Source organism: Canis lupus, chromosome 11 (assembly GCF_003254725.2).
Source record: "Canis lupus dingo isolate Sandy chromosome 11, ASM325472v2, whole genome shotgun sequence".
NCBI classification, from domain to species: Eukaryota; Metazoa; Chordata; class Mammalia; order Carnivora; family Canidae; genus Canis; species Canis lupus.
Genome location: NC_064253.1, coordinates 8,878,893 through 8,895,023, shown reverse-complemented (window position 1 = coordinate 8,895,023; position 16,131 = coordinate 8,878,893). Strand labels below are relative to the sequence as shown.

At 41.2% G+C, this 16,131-nt stretch overlaps 1 protein-coding gene and 1 long non-coding RNA gene across 7 annotated transcripts in view; one reads left to right on the top strand and one right to left on the bottom strand.

The window, feature by feature from the left end:
- The window catches only part of LOC112659675 (uncharacterized), a 117,940-nt gene extending 111,333 nt beyond the window's left edge, over positions 1–6,607 (top strand). Inside the window, exon 6 of the long non-coding RNA XR_004803840.2 lies at positions 3,007–6,607. This is a non-coding gene — a long non-coding RNA (uncharacterized LOC112659675). The remainder of the gene's footprint in view (positions 1–3,006) is intronic.
- A 1,831-nt stretch (positions 6,608–8,438) lies between these two features.
- TNFAIP8 (TNF alpha induced protein 8) overlaps positions 8,439–16,131 on the bottom strand; it is a 113,441-nt gene continuing 105,748 nt past the window's right edge. For all 6 annotated transcript variants that reach the window (XM_035697081.2, XM_035697080.2, XM_035697082.2 and 3 more), the window contains one exon: positions 8,439–10,084. In XM_035697081.2, the coding sequence (XP_035552974.1) occupies positions 9,519–10,084 (566 nt within the window). In that variant the 3' untranslated portion in view covers positions 8,439–9,518. The remainder of the gene's footprint in view (positions 10,085–16,131) is intronic.

The window sequence follows — 16,131 nt, the reverse complement described above, 5'->3', positions numbered from 1 at the left end:
AAGCCCTTTTTTAGAGGCAAAGGGAAGTGGTCTTCCCCATCTGGGAAGAAAGACCACTACTTTGTCTATGAAATAGCTCCTTTCTTCTATACTTAATACATCTTTGTTTCTCTGAAAGTCTTTTCTTGAATTCTTTTCATGCAAAGCCAAAAACCTTCTTGGCGAGTGGCCTAAGGTCCTCCCTCACAGAGCCTTAACTCATTTGGGATCAGAAGAGTTAAAGATAAGCTATTTAGGAAAAATATCTGTATTAAAATTAGCACCAGAAAAAGACTGTAAAGCTTAGGTTGTCTTAAATTCCAAACTTAGTTCTTGCTGACAGCAACCAGCAAGTCAGAGCCTCTTACCAAGAAGGCAGCTTTCCCTTTCCTTAGGTTAAAAGGAGTGACCGTGGTCCTATCAATGGGGCTGCTGCTTTTAAAGTCTGAGAGACAGAAATGTAGCAAACAATATTTTCACACAGATTAGAAGGGACATCTTTCTTGGTTTGCTACTAAAAGCCGAACTGGTTCAGAATGTAGGGTGGGGTTTTTTTAAATTTTTGTTTTAATTTTTTTTAAAGATTTTATTTATTCATGAGAGACATAGGTAGAGGGAGAAGCAGGCTCCCTGCAGGAGTCCAATGCGGGACTCGATCCCAGGACCCCGGGATCACAACCTGAGCCAAAGGCAGATGCTCAAACACTGAGCCATCCAGGTGCCCCTGTAGAGTGGGTTTCAAAGCAATCACCCATGTTTCTATTATTAATCTTGGTCAAAATTATGTGGTTAGCTAAGAGAGAGATAAAACAAACTAAAACTAGGGCAGCTGGGGTGGCTCAGTGGTTTAGCGCCTGCCTTCAGCCCTGGGTGTGATCCTGGAGACCCGGGATCGAGTCCCACGTCGGGCTCCCTGCACGGAGCCTGCTTCTCCCTCTGCCTCTCTCTGCGTCTCTCATGAATAAATAAATAAAATCTTAAAAAGAAAAAAACCCCTAAAACTACAAAGGCCCATCTTTTTGTAATCATGAGATATAAAAAATCCTGTCGAGTCAGCAAGTATTAGGAAATGTTGTGATTTGTCCAAAAAGAACTTTGGACACCAGTTCTCTGAACATAACCCAATGAGAAAGAAAAGCCCCCTGTCTTGTCTGCAGGGAAAGCCACGGCAGGTGGTGGAACCAGGCAGGGTCTAAACCACACACTGGACGCCTTCCGCAAGCTGTGTTCCTGGTCCTTTGCTAGCAAGAGGACATGCTGCTTGTTACTGTTTCCTCCTGAAGACTCAGGGAGCTGGGCAGTGGTGGTCAATGACAAGTGGGCAGACAGAACCAAGTAGTGGGCAGGACCCACTGAGATCTGGCTCACTGCCTAGGCTGGCAAGAAACATGGAAGGGCCATGCTCACGGAACCAGTTCAACCATGTACTTCTGTGTCCTGGTCTGAAGCCTCAGGGGACACAGATAGACCTCACTGAGCACAAGGATGTATAGCCAGAATTCATCTAGCTTCACAAGTTTGGCTGCGATCTGCTTCTGGAAAAATGATTCTTTTTAAAAAGACTTCCATGTTGCTATTTCTCATATTTTCCCATGAGCTAAAATATTAATTAAATGTTAATTAAGATGTGATTTCATAGTTTTCACCTAGATTATTCTACTCAATAGATTTTGCCATGAGCTTGTTTACAATCATTTTTATTTTGAATTAAAAAAATGGACTATAAACATTTTTACTTTATCCATACTTTCACATGCACACACACATATTTGCCATTGATTTTGAAAATGAAACCTGCCATTACTATGAGCATAGTGCTTTTATTTTTTAGTTTATTTTTATTTTTTAAGATTTATTTATTTGAGAAAGAGAGCAGGGGGTGGAGGGGAAGAGGGAGAGGGAGAAAGAGTCTTAAGCAGACTCTGCACCAAGTGAGGAGCCAGATACAAGGCTCGATCTCATGACCCTGAAATCACAACCTGAGCCAAAACCAAGAGCTGGATGCTTAACTGACTGAGCCACCCAAAGCCCTGAGCATATTATTTTTAAAGCACCAATTTTAAAACTCAAATACTGTTTGAAAATTTTCTTTTATTTCTTAAAGGTTTTATTTGTTTATTCATGTTAGACATAGAGAGAGAGAGGCAGAGACACAGGCAGAGGGAGAAGCAGGCTCCATGTCAGGGAACCTGACGTGGGACTCGATCCCGGGACTCCGGGATGGTGCCCTGGACCAAAGGCAGGCGCCAAACCGCTGAGCCACCCAGGGGTCCCCAAAAAACTGTTTGAAAATTTTAAAGCCAGACAGCCTATGTAGGCCTTTTCTTGGGATCTTCCTCATCCTGGGAATCTCAGTTTTGTACTAACTTACCAGTACATGGTCACTGTCCCTGCCAATCAGTAAAGTATTCTTCAGGTACAGGAATTAGGTAATCTTGTATAGTTCCAGGGCCCAGACTGGTGTTAGACACATGAAAGATATGCAATCATCATTTCTTGAATTACATAGATTAATTTACCAGGCACAGATGGGATTCACATCTTCATATGGACAAGAATGTGGTTATTAACAGGTTTGCCCACTGTTATTTCATTTTTTTAAATATACATTCATTTCCAGTTCAAACAGACTATCCCATGAAGAACTCCAGACACCCTAAGTACTCTGTTACCTCTTTGGAGCCATGAGGGGAAAATAGTGATATGGCACCTAGTTTTCAAAGATGGCCCCAAAGAACCCTGTATCTCAGAATTCATGCCCTTGTGTGGATTTTCCTATACTAAATCATAGTAGATCTTATGAGCAGTAAAGGGGTAACTCAGCAGCCTTGGGATGGTCAAAATTTATACTTTCCAAAGAAAGGACTGACTCTTGACCAGCTCTGAGGACATAAGCTCTAAATCCTTGATATATCCTCCTTAATTAGAGCATCTTTGTATATCTAGGACTCGGGCCATACCAAATAGTTTATGCTAACAATGTGATTTAACTTCTGTTCTTATTTTCCTGGGACTCTGGACCATCAGGCATCACTTTGACCTCTGGACAAACTGGCGACTAACAAAGATCAGTACTCTGTGCATTTTGTGCCTATGTGACTGACCTCCTAACAAAACCCCAGAGATCAAGCTTCAGGTGAGCTTCCCTAGTTGGCAACACCATATGTGTTGTTATACATCATTGCTGAGATGATTAAGTATTGTCTCTAAAACTACTGGAAGAGGACAACTGGAAACTTGTACCTGATTTCTCTTGGATTTGTTCCGATGTGCCTTTTTCCTTTGCTAATTTGAATCCATACCTTTTTGCTATAATAGACTTTGAGTATAATAGCTTTTCTGAGTTCTGTGAGTCCTTCCAACAAATCATCAAACCTGAATGTGGTCTTGAGGACCCTACACATCGCCTGTAGTTTGCTTTAACTAATAGAATCAGAGGGAGAAGCGACAGTGTATCTGTTCTGGGTGTTTGCCTTAAGAAGGCCCAGAAACTTCTACTCCTGCACTTTTGGACGCCCTGAGAAAGTAACAAGTAAAGACCAGGGGAAGAGGAGAGGCTGGCATAGTGGCACACTCAAATCTCCGGTCCGAGCCACTGAGTGCAACCGCATAAGACCCCAGTAAAGACAACTGGTCAGTTAAGTCCAGTCAGCCCACAGAACCATGGGAGAAAAAAAGTGCTTGTTGTTTAAACCACTAACCCACTTAATTTTGGGATGGCCTCTTTTTTTTTAAATTTTTATTTATTTATTTATAATAGTCACACACACAGAGAGAGAGGCAGAGACATAGGCAGAGGGAGAAGCAGGCTCCATGCACCAGGAGTCCGACGTGGGATTTGATCCCGGGTCTCCAGGACCGCGCCCTGGGCCAAAGACAGGCGCCAAACCGCTGCGCCACCCAAGGATTCCTTTGGGATGGCTGCTAATGCAGCAATAGAAAACAAAAGCCAGTAGGAATGGTAAAATAATGAAGTAATTCTGAATTTAATTGGCTAAGAAATCATACATCAGTAACTGCCAGAAACCATTACTTCCAACAACTCAACCCAAAAGAATTTTCCTAAATTGAAAGCAAAAAGTAATTTATTAAGGAAACCAGAAATTAATAAAATTCTCCCGAGCTGTGGAAGTCTGTTGTTTAATTTATATAAGGCTCCAGGCTTATGTTCACTGCTTGTTTGGAAAACAGCAACACACCATCCATAAACAGTACGTCACACAAATGGCCCACCATGTTTTAAGTTTGTCCTTAAAATAAGAAAGTGAGGTAATTGATCTTATTCAAAGTTCAGATATGGTGGGAGAGGTCCCTGGCAGACAAGCTGAAACACAGGTTTTAACCCACATACCCTCTGTATCCCTGGGCTTCCACCTGACCACCCACCAGTGACTTCCCCAGAGGAAGAGATGCCAAACTCCTGACCCATGATGTTTGGAAATACTGTGGAATATTTCCACTCATGGATTTTACCACAAGCTCAGTGAATATTTTCAGCAAGCTAAAAATGTGGCTCCTCAGTCATGATAATACGAAGTCCATACGATTAAGGGAACAGCAACGATGCTGGCAATTTAATTATCAAGTCCTCTTCCAGAACACTCAATGTCTGATAAAAATGTATAATTTGCTTTGCAAGTACTTATCCTTTAGTGAACATAAGTGGTCTTAGACAAGAGCAATAAGAGATGAAGTCACTTAGGTTGGTTGAGTGGTGGCTCTTCTAACAGCCCCTTTCTTGGAAAATTGAACCTGGATTTCTCATAAAACAATCATCCCAGATAATGGTGATAACCCAGGTATGTATACTTAATTTTCACTTCCTTGCCTTGAATTTATACCTCACATTCAGCAGGTTTAAATGACTTAATCAATCTGTAAGCTTTTAAATGGAAAAAAAAAACAAAGTATAAAGAAGCACATTGTCTTAGGTTGCTCCGCAAATCAAAACACATACTTTTAAAAATCACATATTCTTTCCTTGTGTTAACAACCAACCCTAAGGGGCACCTGGGTGTCTCAGTCGTTGAGCGTCTCAGGGCATGATCCTGGGGTTCTGGGATCAAGTCCTGCATCGGGCCTTCACAGGGACCCTGCTTTTCCCTCTGCCTAAGTCTCTTATGAATAAATGTTTCTGCCTCTCTCAGTCTCTCATGAATAAATAAAATCTTAAACAAAACAAAACTGACCCCAAGTACCAAAAAATAGACTCTTAACTGCAGAGAAAACACTGATGGTGACCAGAAGGATGAAGGAGGGCACTTGCTGTGATGAGCCCTGAGTAATGTGAATTCTTGAGTCACTATATTGCACACCTGAAACTAATATAACACTGTGTTAACTATCCGGGAATTAAAAAAAAAAAAAAAAAAAAAGAACAAATGCCAAGTGCCTGGTCTGCACCTTCTCTCCACAAGGCTGAAATAGTTATGCACCTATTAGGGAAGTAGGCAGAGAATTTCCTCAGGCATGCATGAAAGAAGATGAGGAGGCTTTATTCATTGGCTGCCTCCTCTTACAAAGATTTCATGGAAATTTGGTGGACGTACAGCACATTTCTCTGTACTTAACATTTTCCAAAGCCCAGATGTTTTTCTCGTAACTGTGAACGCTGGCTGACTTGTCTGTGTCCTTCTCAGTGCTCAGCAGACGGGACGTTTTTGGAGTGTCTTGTCCCCTATAACTTGGGGGCTGATGTTCCCTACTGGATGGAAAACACATATTTGGCTAGACAGACATGAAAACACATCTTTGGCTGGTTACACGAAAATGTTTCCATTTTGGGAAATTCCCTGTGATAAAAGTGTTTTTCTGGCTCTGGGCATACATAAGTAACCACGAGGACACCTCAGTAAGAGAGAAAACAGATTTATAGTACCTTGCCATGATAGTGACATGCGATTATAAGCTCCTGAGGATTTTCCTGTTGTTTCATTTTGGAAACAAAAAGTTGACTCATTTTTCTGGTTAGTACCTCAGTGTTTTCATTAGGGGGTTTCTATAAAGACTCTCTCTGAATCATCATAAGGAAAATTATTTCAGAGATTGGATAAAAGCTTATCCCCCATAAACAACACAGACTGCTAAAACCTGCTTGGAGTTGAACAAATTGCATAGAAGATTTATCCTCAGGAATGCAATGTATCAAGTAAAACAGTGATTTTTTTCAAACACTGCCAAGTTCAACTAGTTTAGATAATGCAAGTCTGGAAATGCAAATTGACTAAAAATGTCAAAGTATTCTTATACTAATTAAATTTGTTTCATTGGAATATTTTAATTTCCTAGCAATTACATAGCACTGAACTATTTACTAAAATATCTCATCAAATGGTTAGATGTATTCATTCTTCATTTATTATCTGTCAAGGTTGGTATGCTAAATTATAATTGAGTGCTCTCATCAGGGACTTCAAGGATAAATTAAAATTCTCAGTAAATTTCCAGTTGGTATATACAGACCACAAAATACCATTTTAATCCTTTGCAGGGGCAAGACAGGAATTGGAAGCTCAAGGCTTTCATTTTTTTAAGTGGTGGGGAAACAAAATATTCCAGATCATTGTGAATGAGACATGGTTCTGTAAGACCGAAAAAAAAAAAAAAAGCCTATTTCTGTACCATTCAAGTTTCTAACACTGGTTCTTCTTTTAAACTAATTTTGAGTTATATATGGAAGCTCTAAGAATCCGAAAAAAACAAGGCTATCTTAAAAGTGACTTACCCAGCTATTTCTAGCCTCTAAAGCTGGCAAATCATGGTAAAGTTGCAAAGTGAATCCATAACTTTTCTGGGGAACATAGTGGTGAAGGCCACTTCTCTCTTGGTTGTTGGCACATATAATGCCTTTCTCACCTATGGAAAGCCAGCCTGGGGAATCATAGCTGGTTGTGAATACCTCTCATTAAAATTCTGGAGGGGTCTGAAATTTGAGCCATGAGATAGCTGCAAATTAGGAGCCATGTTCAAAAGTTTGTGAGATGTCTCTGTATGAAAATCATACCCAGATCTTTAGAGAATAGGTCAAACCTGTATGATTTAAATAGCATCTCAAATGTCACCATGTGAAAAATCATTTCAGAAGCACACTGCCCGTTGTTGTCTGAAGCAATGTTGTTTCTAGAATGGTCTTTATCTATACCATATTTATTTATTTAAAGATTATATTTATTTATTTGAGAGAGCATGATGGGGTTGCAACGGGGGGGGGGGGTGGGCAGAGAGGGAGAGGGAGAAGCAGACTTCCTGCTGAGCAGGAAGCCCTGTGGGGCTCAATCCCATGACCCTGAGACCATGACCTGAGCTGAAGGCAGACACTTAACCAGCCACCCAGGTGCCCCTATCCATACTACATTTAAAGAAAAATAGGGTTTTACGGATATCCTGGTTTTGACAATAGCTAGGTGATCTTGGGCAGATTCCTTAACTTCTCTCGCCTTACTTCCTTCATCTGTAAAACAGTAAAGGTCATGGTAGGGAATAAGTGAGTTAATGTGTCTGGTGACCTAATTACTACTCTGTGTCAGCTGTTAACATCAGTATTATCACTCACCTATTACATTAACTCATAATGTTTGCAGAAAGGCCATCAGCATGAAGTTTTTAAAAATTTGATTTTAAAAAATCAGCTAATAGGACTCCCTCCTTCCAGATAGTCCTCATTGCCTTCCTTTTGTGTGGGCTTAAGGGTTGCTCTCTCTCCCCTTCATGCATGTTTGATTGTTAGCCTGTAGGCACAACTGTGTGATCCAAATGTGCCCAGCTGGATCAAAATTTATCCTTACAACCCCTCTCTCTAGTTGGTCCTGTTCATAGCTAGAGAGGAGCAAGCAGTACCCACCAACTGGCTGGGGAATCCATTTTGTATACTTCTGCGGAAGGAGATCTGTTATAGAACAGAAAAGCACCAAGTCAGTAGCTCCCGCAGACCACACTCTCATGTAGGGAAAGCAGAACTGGTCAGGCCAGGCTGCTGAACTAAACTTCATAAGCAACATAGCAGACCATGAAGCTGTGCTATTGCTGCAACATAGAAGAGTCACCCATCAGCTCTGGGAGACGAAAATGGTAATTTCAGTTGGCATCTGGGGGGTCGAGGATTTTATATCAAACAAGGAGACATTCTGACTGTGCTCCTTGTCTTGGACAAGCACACAGGGACCCCGAGAAACCGACACCTCCTTTAGGCTGGAGTGGGTTAAAGCAGATCACAACCTCTGGAATTTTTAAGTTAGGACATTTCCTGGTGAGCCCTTATTGTAATATCAATCTTTTGGAGGCAGGCAAATTCAAGTACACTAAATCATAGACACAGTGACAATGCAAATATTTAGGGCTGGTAGTTAAGTCTGCTATTTCCTGATAGCTGGCTGGCAGGGGTTTTGTTTCTTTTTATAAAAGAAGATGTTTACTTTATCATTCACAAACATAAAATTACATAGAAACAACACACAAAGTACTTAGAATGCAAATATTCTTTGGTTTACTCATCAAAATTGTAAATAACAAAATAGCAAAAACCTTATCAGTTAAATAAAAAAAAGTGACATTCTTTATTCACCTATCAAACCTTATTAAACATTGAAATGCATTTATTTTCATTCTCATGTTCCACAGCAATATGCTTTTTTTCCCTTTTGGCCCATACCCCCCCCTCCAAATTATTTTGATGAGCTCATCTCTAAAATAAAGACAGTTGTACTTTTCTTAACATCACTGGCTTTTATAAGAATCACCTAGATTTTTCTTTGTGTCTCTTACATCCCAAACGGATACTAAAAATGGAGATCTCCCCACCAGCATATTTTCAAGAATGATCACATTTTGGAAGTATCACTGTTGGTACTAAAAAACAGGACTCCACTCCAGAAGCATATTCATATCTTAGACATTATTTACAATGTCAGATACAGTTGGTTCCTACAATACTGATTTCAGAGAAGCAGTTTCCCGTTTTTTGACGGTTCACTTTGCCTCAATTCTTAAATGTCTTAATTCTCAATGAAGACTTAATTCTTAAATGTCTATGATAAGATCTTTAGCAAAAGAACATTTAACAAAAAGGTAGACTTGAAATTGTCTCAAAAGGAGCAACGATAGCAAAAGAAAATTCTCAGCTTTTTTTAACACAGGCACACATACATAGTAAGGAGCAAGAGTGAATCAAAGTACAAAACTCTGCACACGAGAGAAATACCCAATGTACTGACACATCAAATGACCTAAAAAACATATCTTGAGGTTTGGTGTCATCCATATCTTTCTTTGTCTAACTCCAAATTTGCATCACAACCATATACCTTTCCCGCGATCTGCTAACTGTAAGGGAGGGAGCGTTTGATCAGAATTTTTGGCAATATGCTTTTCTTCAAACAAAACAAGCTGCATAAAACGTTACAGACAATGCCTAACAACTGAACTGGGCAGAAGTCTTTCTGAAACGTGGGTAATCTTGAAAAAAATTCATTTTTTTCCTTCATAAATCAGCAGTGCTCTGTTTTCAAAGAAATCCCGAGCGCTCATAGTCTGAATTCACAGGATCATATGTTCTCCTCATCCAACATTTTGTTGACACCATCACAGAGTTTTTGTAAATGGGGTTTAAAATTTCCGAAGGGGTTATATAAGGCCGCTAAAAAATCACAATCTGAAAAATGATCAAAGACGTTATTAACTCGTCCATGTGACTTGGCAGTGAGGTGGCGCTGGATGATTTGGTGGAGCATCTCTCTGCACTCATTCAGCAGCCGGGATAACACGTTCCGGTCAAAGGTGTACTCCACCTGGTGGAAGCTGACCACGGTCATGGCAAGCTGGTGAACTTTCTTCTTAAATTTCTCCATCAGCGCCAGCTCATCTTGGTTGAACTGGTTATTCCTGTAGAGAATGGCCAGCTTGATGACCGTCTTGATGAGGTTCTTGATGATCTTCTCTGCCTCCTTCTTGTTCTGGGTGTACTCCTTGGTCACTCGGTAGAGTTCATCCAGCACTTCGCTGCTTGTGTCGTCGATGAGGGTAGTGGCGATGGATTTGGACACCATTTTCCCCAAGATCTTCTTTTGTGCCTGCACGGCCAGGTTTTTGGAATTGAAGACATCTGTGGCCACTAAAAAGAAGCAAATGAGAAAACAGATATTAAGGATTTTTTTTAAAGATGTTATTTATTTATTTATTTATTTATTCATGAGAGACACAGAGAGAGAGAGGCAGAGACACTGCAGAGGAAGAAGCATGTTCCTCGAGGGGAGCCCGATGCGGGACTCGATCCCAGGACCTCAGGATCATGACTTGAGCTGAAGGCAGCCACCGAGATGCCCCTAAGGAGTATCTTCCTTCTCATTTTCCCACTCTGTGGTTGCCTCCCATCTACTCACATTAGTTTCTGTTCAGAAAAGTACTAAAAATTTTAACCATATTTCTGGGCATTAGGTTCTCCTTTCTGAAAAGGACAAGTCATTGTGCATAATCTTTAAGGCCTCTGGCAACTCAAATGTTGAATACCTTCTGCTATATACTCAATACTTTGTTCAGCAGTTGAAGGTGAAAACCTTCCAAAAAGATAACTTTTTCTGATTAAAAAAAACGGAACGTCTCACGAGGCAGGAAGTACTTACGCAATTTCCCCCCAGTTCAACTTTGTAAGACATACATCAAAAATACAAAATCAACTCCACAGCTGTCCTCTGGACAGCAGGCACCAAGAACAATGTAAAGAAACCCCTTTAAATATAAGAAGGATAAACAGCAAAGCCACATGGAGTCTAGTACCAAATTCATGGAAGCAAATCAAGAGGAGAACCTTGCTTTAAACTTCAGCGGCAAAAAGTCAAATTCTCTGAGATACTGGCCCGCCTCTTCCAGGTAGGTCATCTTAACCGTCCAGAATTTCAACTCCCAGAAGTTGAGTCTTAGAAAAGAATATTCCTTGGAGAGCTCATTGTCACTTGCTATTTCTGAGGAACGGCCACCGTTCGTTCCCTTGAGACATTTATACGTTATGTGGAAATAACCACTTCCATGACCTAATGAAATGTGTTACATGAATAACACACATTTAAGCTGATGCTTAAAGTTTGCTTTTGAAATTGCCATCCCTTAGTGTGACAGAGGTGTAACATACAGGTAATAACCATTGCACGTACTAAATATGAATGAAACGCTGTGTGATGCTCAGTGAAAATGCTCAATAAATGTTTACTCCCCTAGCCAAGTTTAGTTTTTCCCCTGAATTTCCCCCTACTGTTCATGCTACTCCACCAAACTGTGCTTTCTCCCTCCCCGTCTAGGTCCTGTGAGCTAGAGTTGTGCCCCCACCCTGGATCCAGGACCAGTTGTCATCTCTTGTATACTAGTCTATAAGGCCAGGCCTGGGTGTTGGAAAGCAGTCATTTAGTAATGAAAGATAGAAAGACTAAAAATACAGATAGGTAGGAATGAGGCAGGGCATTAGTGGTATACAGTTATTTCTACTTTGGACGGGCTGGCGGCAGAAAGCAAAAAAGGCAGCTGCTCCCAAATCCAGGCTGGGGGAGGGTATCTAAGAAGAGTGACCCCCTCTGCGTGGAACTGCCACGTTAGATCTGATGCGCTTGGGCCAAAGTAGCTCATGCTATATATTCCAGGTAGTACCAAGTGGTTCCTACTGACCAGAACGCCGCTCACAAATACACAGGGTCACAGCCCTAAAAGAACGCCCTCACTGAACCAGAAGCAGTGTCCTCACAAATGTCGACATTTAAGTGTCTGAAACACGAACTGAAACTGCAGAAGAAGAACTGAAATATATTTTGAGAAAGAAGAGGAAAGTGAAAAAGCATGAGAAACGGACAACTTGTTAAGGTTTCCAAACTTTTTTCATATTTTCATCAGTTACACCCACCTCTCTTCCTAAAGGTTTGCAAAAGAGTGTATGGGTTAATCGATATTAAATAGTTTGTATCAAAATAAATGGCACATGCGTAGTCAATATTATCACATTAGGTCCAGGGACCTATCTTCCATTGCAGAACTTATGATATGGACTTCAACAAATAAACCTGATTTACGTAGGAAGGGATCCTACCCACCCCCCAATTTCAGATTCACAGTAAATAACATGATTTCAGAAACTCACACAAAGTTGAAGAGTTATTCTGTGTTGAGTCTTTAGGAATGTGATAGTCTCCCAACATCCATCTAGGATTTACTACAATGTCTACTCGATGGAAACATTGTACACTATGAAATCACTGGGAAAAATCCTTCTTGCTTCTCTCTCTAAGACTGGACTTGAAAGTTTGCACCTCCTGTAAGCTACTTTGCTTATTAAACCTCAATGCCCCATTCGATTTCCAACATAAAGACAATGCCACAAAAAAATTGTTTAGTGTAGTAGTGCTTGAACCCCCCATAAGAGAAATTGTGAAAAGCAAGGCCATGGCCAAAAAAAATCGCTCCCATTTACCACTAACAAGTCTCACTCAGGACAGAGAAGCTGACTTCTGAGGCTTTCCCAGTTACCCCAGAGGAACTTCCAAGCCCAACTCTAGAAACATAGCAGCCACTTCTTCTTCTTTTTGTTTTCTTCTTTGGGTTACAACCAGCTCAGCCATCTTTTTTTTTTTTTTTTTTTTTAAGATTTTATATATTTTTTTCATGAGAGATACAGAAAGAGAGGCAGAGACACAGGCTCCTTCCCTGCAAGGAGCCTGATGCAGGACTTGATCCCAGGACCTCAGGATCACAACCTGAGCCAAAGGCAGACGCTCAACCACTGAGCCACCCAGGAGCCCCAGCTCAGCCATCTTTTAAAGGAAAGCCCAAGCCCTTTCCCCTCCACTGTGCAGGGAAGACATGCTTACAGTGGATTTCTTTTCTAGCATTCGTGAAGGCTTCTTTGGAGCCAACTGGGGGTTGTGGCTGAGAGTTGCTGGCCAGGGCTGTGTGGTCTGTGATCATGGAGTATGATTTTTTTTCCCCCTTGCAAATTAACTGCCATTAGCCTTTCCTGCTCAGGCTCATCTGTCAGTTCCACATCCTCCACCAGATCCCTTCTCTTACAGGCCTGGTGTATCTCAGAGCTAGTCCTGGATCAAGTTTTTCTCCTTTGCTCTACCCTCGGCCTTGTGTGAGCTCATGCACTCCCATGGCTTCAGATCTCCCCCTCCAGATGCCAGCAACTCCCACACTTAGAACTCACTCTGACCTCTTTCCCAGACTCATTTTGCAAATGCATTCAACGTTTTCCTTTCTCTTGGCTATTTTGCGGGCATTCCAAATGCACCATGTCCAAATTGGAATCCTTGATTCCCTCCTGCTTCCCACCCCCAAGCGTTCCTCCTCCATTCTACCTTCATGAATAGTATCCCTTCCATCCACTTGCTCAAAGGGGGCCTGGCTGTCACCCAGTGCCCCATCCTCTCTCTTGCCCAGCCCATTACTGACAGCCTTCCCTTCATGTCCACAGATACCAGCCTAGTTCAAAGTCTTTCCAATCTCTTCTCACAGAGCAGCTAGAGCTTTTCAAAATGTAAATTAGAAAAAGATGCTGACTTCAAGTCTTTGCTAACCAACACACTTCCTTGTTTCTGAAATCCTCATTTGCCTAAATTTTGATTGTATGCCTCTCCTCCCTAGGCTTGAAGTTCTCTGTGAGCAGAGATGGAGGTGATGGGGGTGCCTGGTCCATGGCGCTTCCGACAGAAAGGGAAGCCCATTTCCCCCTTCCCTTCACTCCATTTAAATGCTTTCCTATGAATACATGGTGGGCTGCAAAATGAGAGTTTTAAATACATATGTGGGTGTTTTTGGTTGTTTGCTTTAAAAGCTGGAGAAACAGATATTTATTTTACCTAGCTAGCTATGTGGTTTTCTTATCTTGCACTCAAGAGTGTGGTTTCTCTTACTGCCGTCAATCAGGGTTTTTTTTCCCCCCAGAGGACAGATTTGTTGTGCATAGTGAGAAAACACCAGAGGGCAATAATACAGATATTGAGCATAAAAGCCAGTGCAATGGTTTTGCGTTGCATCTGCTACCTCTGGCTACAGTGAAGGATCAAACACAGGCTCACCTCTTCCTCTGGAGGGATCTACTCTTAAACACATAGCAGAGGGATGGACCCAAGGTAAGTCCTGGGAAGTAGCTAAGAGATGAAGAGGAGATATTCTCAACGGAGAGGGTGCTAAAAATATGGTTTCAACATTTCATCAAGATCAATTCACTTGTGTTTGAAAATCTACATGTACATCACTGACTAAGGAAAAATGATGCCATATATCAAAAATATACCAAGGACTGCCAGTAGTAAGATTGTTGTATGGAAAGACGTGTAAATGTTATTTTTATGCCTACTTATCTTTGGGTCCTTCCTCTATATCTCTATATCTCCTTTCTTGGTTTAACGAAATTGTCCATGTCAGCAACGTTTACTGTAAAGCCAACTGATATTCAGGGAATCCCAGGTCTAGCATCAACAATTACAAATTTGGAGACAAATTTTGATGGTAAAAATATACTGACCCCCATATATAAGGGGAAAAAAGTACATGTAAAAAACCAACCAACCAACCAACTAAACAAACAAACCCAACCAACCCAAGAATTTTCCATAAAATTAATGAAAAACTATAGTTTACTGAAATTAACAATTCCCCATAATATTATTCCAACTAAGAAATTGCTGACATCGTGAAGCACTCAAGTGACTTTCTATACAACCTCACCAGCAAACAAATAATTTATTCATCCATCAAATTTGTTATACTTGGAAATTTAAGCAATGACTACAGATGCACATGTATGCCATTTCTAATTCCCACCTAGTTAAAATTTGATCCAGCTGGCCCAGTCTTAGGAAAGATGGAAAAGAAAACAATTTAGAGAGTATGTCTGGCTGTTGTGAGCTGTTAATAAAAGCTCTTTAAACAAATATATAAAACCTTAGCTCTCCTGCACCTGAATAACTCCAAAGCTAAATGGGGCTTAGTAATGGGGATAAGAAGGTGGCCATAGCAAACTGTAAACAGTGTCACAAGAAGTCAACAGACTAAGAGTTGGTCTCCCTCCCTTGGGGTCTGGTAGCACTCCAGTGGAGAAGCAAGAAATAGGATGGCTGGCGAGGAGGCATCTGTGACACCAGCTTCCATACTCAACAATCCCAAAGTGGGAAATTCAACAGGATAGAGAAGAAATAACAAACAAAAAGAAAGAAAGAGAGGGATAGTACAGGGGAGGGTAGGGGTGAGGGTCCTGGGCAGCAGAAGCAGCTGAGACTCCGACTGTGACAGTCTGCCTGCCTGCAAGGGTCAGAAGCAGGGACCATGATAGGAAGCTGGAGGCAGAGAAAAAGAGACAAGTGCCAGGCACCTGAGCCCCCAAATCGGCCTTTGATCACACAGATGGAGGCCCTGACACGAAAGAACATAATCTTAAGAGGATCAGTACCCCTGGGGTCCTTCACCTGGTACTAAATGCAGATTTGGATGCCTATACATTTTCCTGACTCCACATGGATAAAGACCTAGGGTAAGCATCATCACACTGGCAAGCTAAATATTCAATTCACTCCAGGCCTCCTACCATCTCCAGAAGAGTACACATTCACTTTAAAAGGCAACATAACAGGGGCACCAGGGTGGCTCAGTTGGTTGAGCATCAATTCTTGAACTCAGCTCAGGTCTTTAATATCAGGGTTGTGAGTTCAAGCCCTGCATTGGGCTCCATGCTGGGCATGGACCCTACTTCAAAAGAAAAGAAAAGGCAACATAATAAAGAAAACAAATGTTAGGGAAAATGGTGACTTTGAAATGGGCCAAAAAAGGAAAAAAAAAAAAAAAAATCCCTGCGTGGCTTTTCAGTGGAGTACCAGCAACCAGAAAGTACTCTGTTCCAAATTCCTATTACCATTCTTCAAGCAGCTACTCTACAGTTCTGTAAGTTGTAGAAGACTGGTAGTATAGCAAATGCCTCTTGTCCACAGAGATACAAATATTTTTTTTCTAGTGGAGGTGCAACTCCTTCTTCATTTTCTTGTTCACCTGTGCTGTGCTTGGGATTCTCCTGAACCAATTATAAGAGCTTATGGGTTCCTTATTAATTAGTGACGTCAGTCAAATCTTTGGCATCCCCATTTTCTTTTGTAGGAGAGTCATGAATTTACCTTCTTAAAAATAACC